Here is a 17,946-nt window from a genome sequence, read left to right as displayed (position 1 = left end):
AAACTAGTCTGCTAAACCAGCTATGACCAGCTGTAGACATCTAGAAAAGATGTTTATGACTTATATGTAAAACTGCTTTTTTAAAGATGTATATCAGCTGTTTGTACACAACAGATGTTTTGCAGATGAAGCCCTCTGTAACTGAAATCTTACTCTCTGGGTAGTGAGCTGTCTACCTATCCACCTTATTTTTCAACGTGGAAGTAAGACGTTTTCTGTGAGACTTTGGGTTCATTAGCCTCTGTAGGGAAATAAGGAGAAGAATAACAACGTGCAGTAAACGGTAAAACTGTTTGCACTACAAACCAGTGTGCTCATAATTAGGATAATACATTAAAATAAGATGGTAAGACACAACAGTTTGCAGTATTAAGCAGCAAAACAAGCAGTTTTGTTCAGCTAAAAATAGCTGGGCACGAATGACACCGGAAGCCAGACACATTAATTTTACAAATGGCCGTGCCTGCACTTACGGGAAAAATAAGGTGGATAGCATTTAAGACGCTGAAAATCTTATCCTAATATTTGTGTTTGTTTGTATGCTTATTAGAGTGTTATGTTAGCTTAGCAACATGTGCTAATGTTAAACTCAGTTGGAATCACCTTTCCGAAAATTTACCAGTAATCATGGCTTTTTGGCATACTAGTTACCTTTTGTACAACCACAGTTTTACTACAAACACGATGGTTAACTATGTAGCAAAACCATGGTTAATATGTGGTTACCATGGTTTAACTATAATTACCTTGTTTTTTTTGTTTTTTTGTAGTAAAGCCATGGTTAATTTTCATAAAGGCAAATATGAGTTGTCAATTCTAAATTTCTTACAAAAAAGATAAATAAAGTTCAAGTATATTTTCCAAGTATGCTTTGTGAAGTAAATATACTAATGTCAATGTATTAGTAGTAGTAACCCACTTTTTAGTTTTGCACTCTGTAAACTACTAGTGTAATAGTTTTTATACTGAATTGTATGTAAGTGAACTTAACACTAAATTTACAGTGGAAGATTTGTCAGTAAAATCAGGCAAATGCTTATTTTCTGTGTTTGTTAATAGCACTGTGGAAAAAAATGTCAAGTTTATTCATGTTCTGTATACTGTACCTTAATGCATTTCTCCCTGTGTCTTTTCTCTAGTATTCAAGATATGGATAAAAGACTCCAAGCCCTTTTGTGTACATGTGAGAAACTACCAGCAGACAATCTGAACAACTTCAGGTGTGTGGTGCTTGTTATTTACTTATTATTTGTTATTTCTGATGAGGCCTTTGTCTTTGAATGAGTCATGAATGCAAGAGCTCATTAGAAGAGAGAAGTGTCAAATCTCTGTCATATCGCCAGCGATGCAGAAGTTCCTTCACTGACAGGAAGTGGGCATGTTTCTGAAATAATCAGAATTCATTAGTCCTACAGAGAATATTTTTGAGTCCTTCAGTCCAACGTGTTTAGTGTGCCAACTATACAGACGCTGTCTCTGGCAAATACAAATTCAGCCTTTCATTTAGCCTTGACTGATTTGGCCAAAGACTATGAGCCACACAATAAATAATACGTCATTAACCCAGGATTAAGTTCAAACAAAGCTTCCGTTTTAGAACGTAAGGATGCCCGTTCATATGGATTATGCATTTTATTTACAATTCAACAATCAAATCCTGTGGATATTTGACAGGTCTTTACTTCTAGCCAAGGTTTCCAGATATTTTCTGTTGGTCTTGGATGTTTGACTGCACCTTCCTTCTGTCAGACCTAATGTTGATAATGTACAGAGACAAGAATAGCGACTCTGGCCAAACTGAGATTGTAATTGAAGTGTTTTTTTTTTCTCTCCAAAACAGATATTTAATCAAGTTCTTAGCCAAACTCACAGAGCATCAAGACTCTAATAAAATGACGCCAGGTAATATTGCAATAGTTCTTGGACCCAACCTGTTGTGGACACATTCAGAAGGGTGAGTGCATGTCTTCCATTTGGATTATTTCATGTATTTATGTGGAGAGCAGCAAATTCACAAAGCAATTTAAAAGGACAGTTCACTGAAAAAATGACAACTCTGTTATTACGTACTGTACATATGACTTATGACTTTATTATTTTTCTTCTGTGGAGCAGAGTGTTGTTAATGTAAACTAAAACTAATGAAAATCATTTTCGTGAAATAAAATTACAGTAAGATATAAACATTAGATTAAAACTTATAATTACGATAAAAATAGAAGTTCAAGAAGTGCTAAAATTGCTAAAACAGAAACAAAAAATAAAGTAAATCGAAATACAAATATTGACCAAGAAAAAGAAAAATTCGCAAAGCACGTAAAATTATTTAAGCTACTGTAAATTGAATCTAAAAATTTACAAATAAAAGATAATTCAAAATAATAACGGCTACTATAATAATATATAAATAATACAAAAAATATATATATTTTTGAAGAATCTATGCTATAACAGTTCATAGTGACCATGTCTGTCAAGCTTTAAGAATGATAAAAACACACTATAAAAATAGTTCATACAGCTTTTGCACTATATAAGCCATTTGAAGTCATGCGAATGTTTTCTGTGTAAAACTGACTGTTATTTAACGTTTTTGGAGCTCTACAGATGTGGTCACTGTGAAATGTTGTTTTATGGAGAAGAACTACATGAGGATTATTTAAAATGTAACCTTTTGTGTTTCACAAAAGAAAGAGTCATTCAGTTTTGGATGGACATAAGTGAATTACATTTTTAGGTATACTACTTCTTTAATGTATCTAGTAGTTTTAGATATATTTTGATATATTATTTAAGATATATTTTGACATATGTAATGTGTAGATCAAATGGGTCATTGATTTTCACAGGAACATGACAGAAATGATGACCACCATGTCCCTGCAAATCGTTGGCATCATTGAGCCGATCATCCAGCACGCTGACTGGTTCTTCCCTGGAGGTTCGATAGAAAGAGTCGTGAAAACATATTCGCACATACACACAAGTGTGTTCTCCTGCGAGATTTGGACTAATTTGTCTTTGCTATTCTTAGATATCGAGTTCAACCTGACAGGCAGCTACGGCAGCCCGGTCCACACCAACCACAACTCCAACTACAGCTCCATGCCTTCGCCTGATATGGACCAATCAGAGCGCAAGCAGCAGCACGACCAGAGCCGACGCCCACTCAGTGTTGCTACTGACAACATGATGCTGGAATTCTACAAGAAGGATGGGTAGGCTGTTGTGCACTCTTGGCTCTGTCTGCCTCCTCCATCTCTCCACTTTTCCTTTTCCCTCCCACACTCTTCCTTTAGCTTCTCATGCCATCCCTACTCTTAAAGGGACAGTTCACCCAAAAATGTCATCATTTACTCATTCATTCCAAACCTGTACGACTTTCTTTTTTCCATGAAACAAAAGGTACATTTTTGAAGAATATCCTGGTAATCCTTGCAATATGGCTTAGTGTGAATATCAAATCAAAAGGGCTGCAAATTAATTAAATAAATATGTGTGCTGTGGGTTTCAGAGTGAAGCACTGTGTTTATTTACACATGAGCAGCTCATGATACAGTGTTTTCAGTTTCTCAAAGCATCTTGGTTCACCATAAATGCATCTGTTCTTAGTCTGAGTCGCTTAGAATGTGCATTTGTGAACACAACATGTCAACCATCTTCCTAAACTTGTAAAGAAAAGCATTTTGTCAATAAAAGAGATGCTTTTTAACAAGGCTTTTTTGCTGAAATAAAAAGTTGATGGTTTAATGTTTTAAAAATTAAGAAATTAAGACATAAATATTATTATAAATATTATAAATATATTAGTTCCTCTTCAGGAACACTAGGGGAACGCCTCCAGCGTGACCGCGCTCTGATACAAATGTAATCTGTCCAAAGGATGGGCGAGACGTCACGGGCGGGTGACGTAACGGCCAGGAAGCATAAAAGCACGTGCGGTGGAACCGGCGTCAGCTTTTGTCATTTGGCAACCGCTACTCTGTGTGTGTCTGTCGATCTGTGTTGTGAGTCTTATTTAGTGTTGTTTGTTACTTGAAATAAGCTCCACAATGTCTAAAGTGCAGAGAAAACTAGCACTTGGGCGAGAGCAGATAGCATTACAGGCTGTGTGTTTTTCTCTAACAGTCCGTGTGTGGTCTGCTTGAGAGCAGAGCACGCAGAAGTCAGCCCTCGAGGGCGCTGACTGTCCGCTTGTGAGCGTTTGTCACTGCGTATGCTTACTCTCAGAGGGCTCTCTTTGAGGAGGGAGTTTTCACCTGCGTTCCTTGCGTTACCGGCCCGCTTTCGCCGAGGCGGAGCAGCGGCTGCGCTCGTGGGGATCGCAGATGGATCAGGTGGAGGGAATGAAGACGGGCGATCCCCTATCTTCTTCCTTCCCATCAGATCCAGCGCCCGGCTCTCTGGGTTCGGAAGCCCCGCGGGTTCTTCCCCCCAGAGAGAGGGCGCGACGCTCCTCCTGTCTTTCTCTGAGGAGGTGGACGTGAAGGGCGTCGATGAGCTTTGTAAAATCGCAGTGTTTGCACGAGCATTGTTTGCACAAGCATTGTTTGCACAAGCTTATTATGCAGTGTCTCTGCATAGGAACGGAGTTCGCGCTGTCAGCTCGAAAAAAAAAAAGGGGCTGATCATGCTTGTCCCCGTCGTATGACCTCGCGGTTCCGGTCCGCCACTGCTGAGGCACGGCGGTGAATGAGATCGCGGGGATCGCACATAGATCTGGTGGACGGGTTGGAGACGGGTTCTCCCTCTCTCCACCTGCAATCCCCAGATCTGCGGTTCTTCCCCCTTTGAGTGAGAGCTCACTGCATTATGTCATTCTCGTTCGTTTCATGAATCATTGTCATATCAGACCGTGTTTACTTGTCTGGTTGTTTTTCTTCATTTAATTTTGAGGAATTAAATGATCTATTTCATCTAACTAGGAGAAGTTAGATGTGTATGTGTAAAAGGAGCCTAAGAAAACTTGGGATTTTCTCAAGTGAGAGCACAATGTTTTACCTCTCTTCCTCTGAGGAGGTTGATGTGGTCAGTTGATGTGGTGCTGGGTGGAGCAGCCCCAACTGTGTTCCAGCTCCTCATATAGGGAGCGTCGCTTCTCGTACTCCCCAGTATGTTGGAGTCAGAGTGGCGTTCCCGGGCCGAGGCCTTCTAGCAGAAGGCGGATCTGCGGATCTGCGGACCGTCACTCTCGCTGGATAGTCTTTGGCTAAAACATCCTGCTGCCTATGGCCCAGGACTTCTGAGGGTCGGCCTCTCTGGGGAAGAGCGGCATACACGGTGCCGTCTCTCCTCAGTGCCCTCAGGAGATCGGTCTGCCAACCCTGCCACGTACGGTGTTCCAGGGCGCAGCGATCTCCAGTGAGCACACATCTCAGTTTCTTCCGCCCCTTCGGGGGTCTCTAGAGCAGCTAGTTTGGCTTTCTCCTACAGGTGTGCCGTTCCAGGATACCGAACTAGCCGCTCTGATTATACCAGAGGCCAGTCTTCAGAGACTGGTTCCCTTAGTAGGCACCTGGCGGTGTGGGAGCCCCTGCCAAGCGTGTCTCATTGGGTCCTGCATTGCAGGCTCTGGTTCTACCAGTCTAGTCTTCCTAGAAGATAACGCGAGTCTGAGGACAGTCGCTTCAATAGGAGACTTCGGCTGAGGCAGTCCTGGTGCCCATGGCCCAGAACTTATGAGGGCAGGCCCCTCTGGGGAAGAGCGGCGTACACAAACCCGTCCTCGGACCTGATCTGAGACACGGCATGTTTGAGCATCTTGAACTTTTTTTGGCTCTGGTTCTACCAGTCTAGTCTTCCTAGAAGATGACGCGAGTCTGAGGACAGTCGCTTCAATAGGAGACTTCGGCTGAGGCAGTCCTGGTGCCCATGGCCCAGAACTTATGAGGGCAGGCCCCTCTGGGGAAGAGCGGCGTACACCGCGGTACACGGTGCCCGTCTCTCCTCAGTGCCCTCAGGAGATCGGTCTGCCAACCCTGCCACGTACGGTGTTCCAGGGCACAGCGATCTCCAGCGAGCACACATCTCAGTTTCTTCCACCCAGAAACGTAGCGGAGCTGAGATGCTCGCCACCCCCTTCAGGGGTCTCTAGAGCAGCTAGTTTGGCCGTCTCCTGCCGGCGTGCCGTTCCAGGACACCGAGCTAGCCGCCCTGGTTATACCAGAGGCCAGTCTTGAGAGACTGGTTCCCTTAGTAGACTATTTGGCAGCGTGAAAACTACTGCCAAATGTGTCTCCATGGGACCTGCGTACTGTAGAGAGAGGCTACAGAATCCAGTTTGGTTCTCCTCCGCCTCGTTTCAACGGGGTGAATCCCACTCTGGTGGGCCCCGAGCAGGTTCTGGTAATGGAGAAGTAGAGTACTCTCTTGAGGAAGGAGGCCATCGAGGTGGTCCCTCCTCACGAAAGAGATTCCGGGTTCTACAGCCGGTACTTCATAGTTCCCAGGAAGGATGGAGGGTTGGCGTCCCATTTTAGATCTGCATCAGTTGAACTGCTCAGTCAGCAGACTGAAGTTCAAGATGCTCAAACATGCCGTGTCTCAGATCAGGTCCGAGGACGGGTTTGTCACGATCAATCTAAAAGACGCATACTTCCATATCTCCATCCTTCCCACTCACAGGGAGTTCCTGAGGTTTGCTTCGAGGGCGAAGCTCACCAATATCGGGTTCTTCCCTTCGGCCTAGCACTCACCCCGCACTTTAACAAAGTGTGTGGATGCCGCGTTAGCTCCGTTGTGGCTACAAGGCATCCGCATATCCACATTTGGTTGATTCTCGCTCAATCAGAGCAGATGGCGGCTCAACGTCGAGATGTTGTCCTTGCTCACATGAAAGTGTTGGGGTTAAGACTGAACGCCAGGAAGAGTGTGCTTTCTCCATTACAGAGAACCACTTATCTTGGTGTGGTGTGGGATTCGACCACGATGCAGGCACATGTGTCCCCTGCTCGGATCGAGTCGATCCTCACGGCAGTTAGGAGAGTGAAAGAAGGTCAGTCACTCACTGTCAAGCAGTTTCAGAGACTGCTGGGTTTGATTGCAGCTGCGTCCAACATGATACCTCTTGGCCTGCTGTACATGAGACCCCTACAGTGGTGGCTCAAGACCAAGGCGAGTAATCAAGGTCACGCGGCAGTACCTACGTGCCTTAGACATGTGGAGACATCCTTGGTTCTTGTCTCAGGGCCCGGTGCTGGGAGCTCCATGTCGCTGCGTACGCTAGCGACGGACGCGTCCCTCACCCTGCCCGCGGTCTGTGGAGTACTCGCCATCTCATGTGGCACATCAACTGCCTGGAGATGCTGGCGGTGTTTCACCGAAACACTTTCTCCCAGACCTAAGAGATCGCCGGTGTTGGTGCAATAGCACCGACAACACAGTGGTGGTCTCTTACATCAACTACCAAGGAGGTCGGCGTTCACGCCCCCTGTACAGGCTGGCGTACCAGATCCTTGGGTGGTCCCAGGACAAACTCCTCTCGCTGAGAGCAGTTCACATGCCTGGGCATGTCAGTGTGGGAGCAGACATCCCGTCGAGGCAGGGGCAGAGGCCCGGGGAATGGATGCTTCACCCCGAGGGGAAGAAGCACATTTGGAGAGTGTTTGACCAGGCTCAGGTGGACCTATTTGCTACTCAGGTAAGTACACAGCGCATGTCCCCTCTGGTACTCTCTAAATTCATCCAGCTCCACTGGGGCTTGTTGCCATGGTACAGATGTGGCCGAGGCTTCATCTGTACGTTTTTTCCCCGATTGCTCTGCTCCCGGGAGTTCTGGCGAGAGTGCACTGGGACGAGGTCAGTCTACTTCTGGTAGCACCGTTCTGGCCGGGCCGAGCAGGGTTCTCGGACCTGATTTCTCTCCTCGACGGCTCTCCATGGGAGATTCCCGTCAGGAGGGATATATCCTCTCACAAGCGGGGGTCTGTCACCCCCGCCCGGAGCTTTGGAAGTTGTAGGTGTGGCCCCTGAGGGGGCACAGCCTATAGCTTCCGGTCTCCCAACCGAGGTTGTTGAGACCTACCTCCAATCCAGAGCTCCCTCAACGAGGAAACTGTACGCCTTGAAGTGGAACTTTTCACTTCTTGCTGCAGAGGTTGCCAGCTCGACCCAGCCAACTGCCCGATTGGTACAGTTCTGGAGTTTGTGCGGGCCTGTTCCTCTGCAGGGTTAACCCACTCCACCCTGAGGGTTTACGTGGCGGCTATACTGGCCTACCGCGCCCTTCTCGGTGGCCTTTCAGTGGGTAGACACCCCCTAGTACATGTTTCCTCCAGAGGCCGAGGCCTCCGGCCAGAGAGCGTTTGCTATGTGGTGGATCAGGATGCTATTCCATAGCCTCGAGTCCTCTGCTCTCCCCTCTTGGGGATCAAGACTCACTCTTCAGAAGTTGGCCTTCGCGACGCATGCCCCACTCACCTTAGCCACCTGTGGCCTTTTTTCTCTCGCCCTAGCTGTGCTCCATCCACTCTAGGCAGGGATTTGTCAGTCTGGCGGCGTGAGGATCTCGTTCCCCTAGCGTTCTTGGACACAGCTCGAGTTCCTGAAGAGGAAAGTCTTAGGTTACGTATGTAACCCCAGTTCCTCGAGGGAACGAGACGCTGCGTCTCGAAGCCATACTTCCGGCATCCCTACGAGCGGTTGCTTCATTCCTGAAGCTGACGCCGGTTCCACCGCATGTGCTTTTATGCTTCCATCCTTTGGACAGATTACATTTGTATCAGAGCGCGGTCATGCTGGAGGCGTTCCCCTAGCATTCTTGGACGCAGCGTCTCGTTCCCTCGAGGAACTGGGGTTACATATGTAATCTAAGACATTTTGCAATTTAACAGGAGTACTGTAAAATTTAATTTATTTTACTTAAATAGTTATTTTTTAAATTTACAGTAAAATATTACAATAGTAATTTTTCTTTAATATTTTATTTAATAATAATACCAATATAATATATATATATATTATTATTATTATTATTATTATTATTATTATTATTATTATTTATTTATTTTTTTTATTAATAGTAGTAGTTGTATTTTATAGTTGTAGTATTTTCATATGTATATGTAGTGTGTGTGTTTATTTATTTATTTTTTTTGTCATACTGATATGTGATCACAACAGTTTTGGCCAAATTGTGCAACCCCTTTAAACAAGCACCACAAATCTGAAGCTTTGAAAAAATGACATTTTAAATTGCAAATTTATTTAGAAAAACACAATTACATTTTCCCCCAAGATCGTACAGTGATTTTTAATTTTTTTTTCTCTTCAAAATAATGAGGGTGACCACAAGCGTCTTATTACTTCAGAAGACTCTCTCATGAGTGGACCATTTACTGTGAATGTACGTGTAGTATGCTTAGCTTGAAATAAATATATTTCAAATATTCTTTTATTAATCTTTAATGTTCGATAGAAGAAAGTAAGTCACATGGGTTTGGATCAACATGAGAAAATGACAACAGAATTTTCACGTTCCTGTGAACTATCCTTTTAAATTAAACATCATTGCAGTAACTGCCTATTACTGACAGGGTTCGATAGTGCTGCTTAAACCAATTAGCAGTGGCGGAGGAGACAGCGGCGGATAGCTAATGTGTTCAGCGACTAATTCACTTAGACTGGGACGTCAGTCACGTCGTTATCCAGTAACCTCTCAGTGTCATTTCTTCTCAATTGGAGTTGAACATCTCAGCGACTCCCACAACCTGCCCTCATTTGAATAGAGCTGGTCTCGGGCTGATGGGCTGCCACAGTCTCTATGGTAACGTGGATGGAGTGATGAAGGAGGGCCGCGGCTCGCTTATCATTCACTGAGGGGGCTGGATTTCTGCCGCTATCGACAGAGACACGTGGCAGATGTGCCAGGCTCTGACTCATGCCACCTGCAATGCTCCAGCAGGTGGAAAAATACCGCATACGGAGGAGGAGATCCAGACTTCTGTTAGATGCAGTCCCACTCCAGACTAGCTTACGTCCAATATAAACATCCAATACCAATATTGCGTTCTGGCAAATATTTGGCAAAAATTGCTGATAAATTACCACATATTAAATACAAGGCTGTGTGGAATCATTTTTGCAAGTGCTTTAATGAAATGATTAATGAAAGGAGAATAGCAGCCATTATAACTGGAGGGAACATGTCCACATTACTTTTAGACGTTGTTAATTTCACTCCCTTACACTGTAAAGAAATGGTGACCTGCAGTTTATACCTATATTTCTACCTAATTTAAGTGCTAAAATATAAATATTCATGTATTTAGGTTGATTTGGAGATATTAAGTAATTTTTTTTTTTTTACTTTTTTGATAATATTTTTGATAAAAAAAACGCTTAAGTGTTACCTTTTTTGGATGTTTATTTTGCTTGGCTACATTGAAAAAAATATGGAAGCTCGTTTTCTCTACAGGTTAATTTTTTTTTTTTTTTTTTTTTTAAATCGCATTTTTATTTTTTCCCTGCAATTCTGAATTTGTCTCACAATTCAGTTTTTTGTTCTCAGAATTGTGTCGGAGAATTTTGAAATATGAAGTTAGAATTGTGAAATATAAAGTCAAAATTGTGAAATATATAGTCAGAATTGTAAGATACAGTAAACTCAGAATTGCGAGATGTAAATGAAAGTTTGAAAGGTTTTTTTATGCTTAATTCCATGGCAAAAAAAAAAAAAAGAATTGCAAGATGTAAACTCAAAATTGAGGAAAGAAGTCAGAACCATGAGATTAGAATTTTTGCAAAAAAAGAAAAAAAAAGTCAGAATTGTGAGATATAAACTCACAATTATTAGAAAAAAGCCTGAATTGTTGATATTTAAAAGTCTCAATTGCCCTTTTTTTTAAATTCTGTGGCGTAAACAAAAACCACAATTGCAAGATGTAAAGTTAGAATTCAGAGATAAAACATTAGAAGTGTGAGATATAAATTTAGAGTTGAGATGTAAATTCGCAATTGCAAATTGCATTCTTAATTGCTTTCTCACAATTCAGATTTTTTTCACCTTTTAAATTTATTTATCCCATGGCGAAAACATGCATCTTTTACAAAATTATGCATTTTCTAACTTAAGTTTTTATGACTTTTTCTGGAGCTACTAACTTTTTTCTTGAAGCTTTAGCTTTTAAGCATTCATATTTAATCTTATATATGAATATTTCCATGACAACTAAACATTTTTGTGTTTCCCTCACATTTCCTGATGTTAAAATGCTCCTGATGTCTGCTGTCATTTCAAAGTTTTACAGATTACATAACAATTAGAGACTCTGATCCACTGTATTTTAGGACTGATGTGTTTTTGGTAAAGGGGAGGCTAATGTCTGATTGTTTATGTCCACAGCTCTCGGGGTAAAAGCAATTAGAGTAAATGAGGCTTAATGGTGTCGCAGCAGGCAAAAGTGCCAGCTGCTCATTTAGGCTGACATGTTCTCACCTCTGGACAGCCCTGATCCTCCAAACACTGTCAAACTACATATGTCCCCCACTGCACGCTACACAGTTCTCATTTAGCTGTACTCCCCTGTCCCCATGTCGTTTGCTTTTGCTTACTCTACAGACATTACTGTTAAATGTGAACTCACTGTGTTTTCTCTAAACTCATTATTTTATCCACACTTAATGCAGCATTAGGAAAATTCAAAGGTACCGTTCACCTTTTCTGTTATACTGTGGCTTTGTTTTTGGTAACACTTTTTAATAACTTAATTAACAATCATTTCATTTCTGTATTGCTTAACAAGACGGTCATGCATGTATGTTCAAATCTAAAAACAAATCTTTTTTTTTCAGGTTGTGGTCAGGTTATTTATTTGATTTATTAAGCAAGAATACATTAAATAGATCAAAAGTGGCATTAAAAAACATTTATAATTTTACAAAAGATTTCTATTTTTGAATAAATACTGTAATATTACAAAACTATTATATATTTTAATATTACAAAAATATATTACAGAGATATTAAGCAGCTTGACTCTTTTCAACATTGATAGTAGTAAGAACTGTTTCTTGAGCTGCAAATCAGCATATTAGAATGATTTCTGAAAGATCATGTGACACTGAAGACTGGAGTAATGATGCTGAAAACATTAAAATAGAAAACAGTTATTTTAAATTCTAGTAATATTTCACAAAATTACTGTTTGTAATTTAATTTTGATCAAATAATGTAGTCTTGGTGAACATAAGAGTCTTCCTTCATAAAAACTTACCAACCCTAAACCTTTGAACAGTAATGTGTATTATTCAAAATTTGAATCAAAATCGTATTCTATTCTCTAATTATATCTTGTAACAATTACAGTAATTAATGTTGATTGTAATTATGCAAGCTACTATAAAGTGTTTTTTAACCCTCTGACACATGGATTATTAAATGACAAAAACATTTTATTTTTATAAGAAAAAAAATTATAATAATATAATCCTAATTTATAGAACTACACATCTGGCCTCTCTTTTAAATGACCTTCAACACTTTTGCCAGCCTTTTTGAAATTGTAATATTACATCATAAATAAAAAGCACACTTGAGATGTAGAGAACAGTCATATAGAATTATGGGTAATGGTTAAAGATAATGTGGCTAGTTGGCATATTGCATCAAAGGGTTAACGTTTCTGTAAAGTACATCTAGACGTTGTGTTTTCTGCAGTGGTTGTGATTGATGGTTTGTGGGTATTTATGTGGGCAGTGTGGGTGTCAGAGTCATGGACACATCATGGGTGAAGGGCAAAAGTTCCTCTACACTGGCCCGCAAATCCTCATCCACGCCTCCCAGCGCACAACCGCCCGGCTCTCCTGCGGACACCCTGATCACTGAGCAGCCCGGTGAGCTGGCCACATCTCCAATCCCCACTCCCCCTCCTGGAGACAGGGGCAGGTAAAAAAAAAAACACACGATTCCCATTATCCTCTACATGTTTTCCATTGTCATTTCAATGCATTGTATATGCATTTCATAGTAGAACTTGTTGCATCAACTAACTTGTGACCTCATTGTTTTCCATTAAGCAATTGACTCTCTTGCTTTCCCTGCATTTGTGTATTAATGACATCCTTTCCTCTGCTCTTTCATGCTTTCCTTGTTTTACCTAATGTTTTATTTTTTGTCTTTATCTATAAATAGAATTCTTGTTTTCTTTTTTTACATACAGTAGTGCAGACAGTATGGCCGTGTACACACTGCAGCTAAATACGATTGCCAGTCCTCTTTTGAGTTCTTCATCCTCTGTTGTACACACAGACTTCAGTTGTTTGACATCTGCATTCAGATTAACCGCATATACATTAAACAATACCAAACTCAATAACTAGTTCTTGTAATGTAATAAAAAGCCCATGAGATTCTCTCTTCTTCTGATGCGAGGCAAGAAGATCTCAGGGAAAGAGGTACATCACCATTTGAATGCTTGGGGTCAGTAAGACTTTTTAATTTCTGTTCTTTTGAACTTTGATCAAAGAATCCTGAAAACAAAGAAAAGTGATATAGTTGCCGCAAAAATATTAAGCGGCACTGCTGTTTCAACATTGATTGGTATAAGAAATGAGCAGCATATTAGCAGTGTTGTGAAGATTACTTTGGAAATGTAATAGATTACAGATTACCCTGTTAGTAGTGTAACTATTTCAATTACTTTAAGCAGTGTAACTGATTACATTTGATTACTTTTTGATTACCTCTCTGAATTTCTATAATAATATGTTTTCAACTATTAATCATTTTCAAATATTTAAAGCAGGCAGGGTTAACCTTACAGTAGGACTCAACACTGATTACTGTCAGATTTTAAAAATCCTTCATCACTTGAATTATTAATCATTTTAAAACATGGCCTGGTTAAATGCAGATTTACATCATAACAAGAAATAGTTTAGTAGCTGTGATACTGTTTTAACATCAAATCTTTGCATAGCTACGACAGGAAACACTGGCATCTAACAATGCCTTGGAACCCCCAAAAAAAAAGACAGTTAAGGTTCTTGCACACTGAGTCAGAAATTTTCACATGTTAAAAAATAAATACGACCTCACATTGTCTCAAAAAAATTCAGATCGGGTTCGATTTTCTGCAGTTTTTGCATGCACAGCAAGTATTTTGAGAGGTGTTTTGACAATTCAGAGCCACCGTACAAGCGAACACCAAGTTCACGGAAATTGGTGGTCTTTTTAACTTGTGGCTCCAGTATCGCTAGCAAAGCATCAAACTGAGCCACTGACATCCTGAAGTAAACTTTGAATCGCTAGGGATAATACCACAGCTCCTTGATAAGGAAGTGGAACTCTCCTTCCTCTCTACGCTATCTCAGGATTGGACCCAATATTTCTTCTCTTTTTCTCTCTTTTTAAGAAGCGAGAGGACAACAAAATCATCCCCACTGCTTGAAGGCTCCATTTTGTATTGTTTTGCGAATTTTGTTTTACACACTGCCTCAGGACAGTTGGATCAGGTTCAATTTTCTGCGTTTTTGCATCCGTTGCAAGCATTTTGAAAAAACAAAAACAAAAAAACGCATATGAAAATTTCAGACTCAGTGTGCAAGGTTTCTGTGCGTGATGAATTTTCAGGATGACGAATGCGAAAAACACAAACAAACATTTTGGAATAAGTGTGCAAGGACCTTTAATCTTTAAAAAATAAAGCATATACATAAACGCAAATAGGAAATAAAACAGTTATTGAATAAACGTGTGTCCTAAACTCCTGAAACTTTGCTGAAACACAGTACAGTATGTTTCTTTTGGCATGTTTCCAATTTGCCATTTCAGGAGTGACTCCTGTATTCTGTTCACACCCAAAACTATAATTTAGAGGATTCACTTCTGGATTTGAACGCAGTTGTCAATTTTGCAGTGTGTACAGGCCTACGTGATCATTTATGGTTAAACCGTCACAGTTTGGTAGGATTGGTCTCATGAATGTAAGACATTCTTGCTGTGGCTTCCTATTCATTCAATTTCACTAATAATCAACCCATAAGCCCATATGCAAAACATACATTAATGAAGTGAAGGTCACGCCATGGTTCAGTCATGGCTGATGATTTGACTGGCTTACCTCCCCCCCTCTGACACTCTTTCAGGCCATGAAAGGGTTTTTGTGTCTGTGTTTAACTGCTCTGGGTTTTCACCGTATTTAGAGACCTTGCAGCGCTATTCACCAGACTCTCTGACGTTTGGTCGTTCGAAGAGATTTTTTTTCTTGCCTTGGTGCAGTGCGCAGACACAAGGTCATTTTCAGTGTAATTTTCTGTTTTCTTTTTTAATTTCAATGCATCGCTGTGCTTTTCCTCCCAGTGGAGTCAGATGGCGCCTGTTTTTCGTTGCTAAGCTTGCTGTTTGCTAAACCTGTCGCTCATTGCCGCGTGCTAAACTGGCTAAATGCTCATACCAGCTTGAGACACACATGCAGACCAAAGGATCCTGAGAGTATTATCAACATTGTATAACGCTAGCGAGCCACAGCTGGAGCTAAACATCCACTTTCCTGTTGCGCTGTCATGCGTGTGCAGTTGACCAGAGCTCTCTCTCCTGTGTTTGCTCTTTATTGTTTTCAATATCTGCAGCTCAGACGACGTGTCGCCCAATCGGCCGGATTCCTCACATGTCTATTCGTCCCACGCGGAGGAGCGTCCACCCCCTCCGTACCCTTCCTCGTCCTCCCATCCCGGCCCTCACCTCTTCTACCCCAAGCCCCCTCCCTGCGCTCGGCCAGTCGCCCCCGGTCCTGAGTCCCAGCCTCCTGGCTCCCCGCCTCCGCCCCTGCGCTGGGCAGGCTTCGGCCCACCCCTTCCCCTTCCCCTGCCCCAACAACCCCCATCCTCTTCTTCCTCTTCCTCCTCCTCCTCACTCGATATCAACTCCAACCCCAAGCCTAGCTGCCTGCACTTTCCCAAACACGGCCCCGTGTGTGACGCGCCGCATGCCGCTCCGCCTGACGTCAGTGCCTCACCCCTCTACATTAAAACCCCTCTCGTGCTGACCCGCCACGACGTGTCCCTCGGAAACCCCCCTAGCCTCCCCTCCTCCGCCCCCCCGCCGTGGGCCGCCTGTCCATGTGCCCGCGAGAGAGGACCCCCCAGGCTGACTAGGTAAATACCACCTGCCTGCGGCCACCCCGCCTTCGCAAAACACACTGTGACGGCCATCAGGGCTCCCCACACTGTCTGAGCGCTCACCTCAGATCACTCCATACTGGCTCCCACTTTTCCATCTTGTTTTTGGAACTTGCTTTGTAATGTTATTGCTTTTTCAATCCCATCACGCAGATTCCGTAACATTCTCATTGTCCGGGGAAGCCTGAGATTGCCTAGCAACTGAGGATGTTACTGGCGTTTAGTGAAAGTGGATCCTTCACCTGAAATCAGTGCTGTCATTGATAGCTTTTATTAATATTTTGAATCAGTTCTTATTTTCTGCTTTTATTTAAATTTTAGTTATAATTTTAGTAATTTTCTTGTGTTTTTAGTTAATATGTGTATGTATTTTTATTTCACTTATAGCTCTTTTAGTACATCAAGTTAAACTGAATTAAAATGTTGCTTTGGCAGCTTGCTGAAAAAAAAAAAACATTTTTTTTTTAATGTTTTATTTCAGTTAACATTAATTTTGTTTCAATGAATGATTTTTTTTTTTTTTTTTAATGGTTTTAGTTTCAGTTTTAGTTTTAACCCTGGTAGAAATAAATACATTGATGGAGCTGCATATGGTGACATGAATGTATTATGCTTATGAATGTATTGATTGTGACATTGAGTCAAGAGTTGTGTTTGATGTGCATGAATATTAACATCAGCTCTGTTCCAAAACCTAATGAGCTGCCCAATAGGCATCTATTTTAGTCATCATAGGCACTCTCCCAACACAAAGACCCCTCCAAACAGTAGGAATCGGATTTATTCTGGCCTTATGAGCTAGCTTTGAGAAAAGAAATTTAAGGACTTCCCAAAATCAATTGCAATGATATATATAATCTGATTGCCACTTTACATTTACTAATTTCTTAGAAATTCCATCTAATTAAAATGCATCCATTCTGACAATGTAGAGCGCTGCAGTGATGACTTATTTTTGTAGGCCAACTTGTAAGTTAGCATCACCCTGGTTCCCTCGACAAAACCCCAATAGGGTTTTTCCACTGGCTTTTGGTTTATTGCAGAAAATTAGCTCTGTGATCAACAAAAGATTCTTATGATTCTTACAGGATGATCTTCACTAAGGAGTTTTAAAGCCTAAATACTATCCTCAGAAGTAAAAAAGCTTAAACATACACTAACCTATATAGGAACTGTGTTTTGACCTGCAAAAATGTGTTATCCATGCAGCACTCTATTAGAAGAACTGTGAATGTTGAGTCTCTTGTGCACTGTACCTGAGGAGTGTTTGTGGCAATGGATGTCAGTGATCCCTTATGAAACTTAACTAAGGTTTTACTACAAAAATGTTTTTAAATAAATTTTAAAAAACATGGTTTCAATAGTTAAAGGGTTACTCCACCCCAAAATGAAAATGTTTGTCATTAATCAGTCACCCCCACATCGCTCCAAACCCGTAAAAGCTTCTTTCATCTTCGGAACACAAATTAAGATATTTTTGTTGCCTTCTGACAGCTCTCTGACCCTCCCATAGACAACAATGTGATTAAAACAATCAATATCCAAAAACGTAGCAAGGAGATCGGTAAAATAATCCGTGTGACATCAGGGGTTCAACCGTAATATTATGAAGCTACGAGAATACTTTTTGTACGCAAAGAAAACAAAAATAATGACTTTATTCAACAATTCGTCTCCTACGCGTCACCCTATAGCGCCATTTTGGAGAGTGTCCGCTGAACACAAACGGTGTATGCTCTTCTGTGTCAGCTACACAATGCGGAGACGTTGTTTTCATTCAAATCAAAACATAAACAATATAAACAGCATATCCGCATGGCGCAGATCTCC

At 41.5% G+C, this 17,946-nt stretch overlaps 1 protein-coding gene across 14 annotated transcripts in view; it reads left to right on the top strand.

Annotated features, from left to right (window-relative positions):
* arhgap44a (Rho GTPase activating protein 44a) overlaps window positions 1-17,946 on the top strand; it is a 65,676-nt gene that overhangs the window by 37,132 nt on the left and 10,598 nt on the right. For 11 of the 14 annotated variants that reach the window (XR_009270464.1, XR_009270463.1, XR_009270462.1 and 8 more), the window contains 7 exons: window positions 1,140-1,220; window positions 1,841-1,954; window positions 2,850-2,941; window positions 3,035-3,218; window positions 11,626-11,643; window positions 12,695-12,883; window positions 15,568-16,092. Coding sequence is in view for 10 of the 14 variants with exons in the window: in XM_058771915.1 (XP_058627898.1) it covers window positions 1,140-1,220; window positions 1,841-1,954; window positions 2,850-2,941; window positions 3,035-3,218; window positions 11,626-11,643; window positions 12,695-12,883; window positions 15,568-16,092 (1,203 nt within the window). In the remaining 4 variants the exon portion in view is untranslated. The remainder of the gene's footprint in view (window positions 1-1,139; window positions 1,221-1,840; window positions 1,955-2,849; window positions 2,942-3,034; window positions 3,219-11,625; window positions 11,644-12,694; window positions 12,884-15,567; window positions 16,093-17,946) is intronic. The other 3 variants (XM_058771909.1, XM_058771916.1, XM_058771918.1) reach the window with 3 other exon arrangements.

Source organism: Onychostoma macrolepis, chromosome 03, assembly GCF_012432095.1.
Source record: "Onychostoma macrolepis isolate SWU-2019 chromosome 03, ASM1243209v1, whole genome shotgun sequence".
Classification (NCBI taxonomy): Eukaryota; Metazoa; Chordata; class Actinopteri; order Cypriniformes; family Cyprinidae; genus Onychostoma; species Onychostoma macrolepis.
The sequence above is the reverse complement of the archived record's forward strand: the minus strand, read 5'-3'. Positions and strand labels throughout refer to the sequence as shown.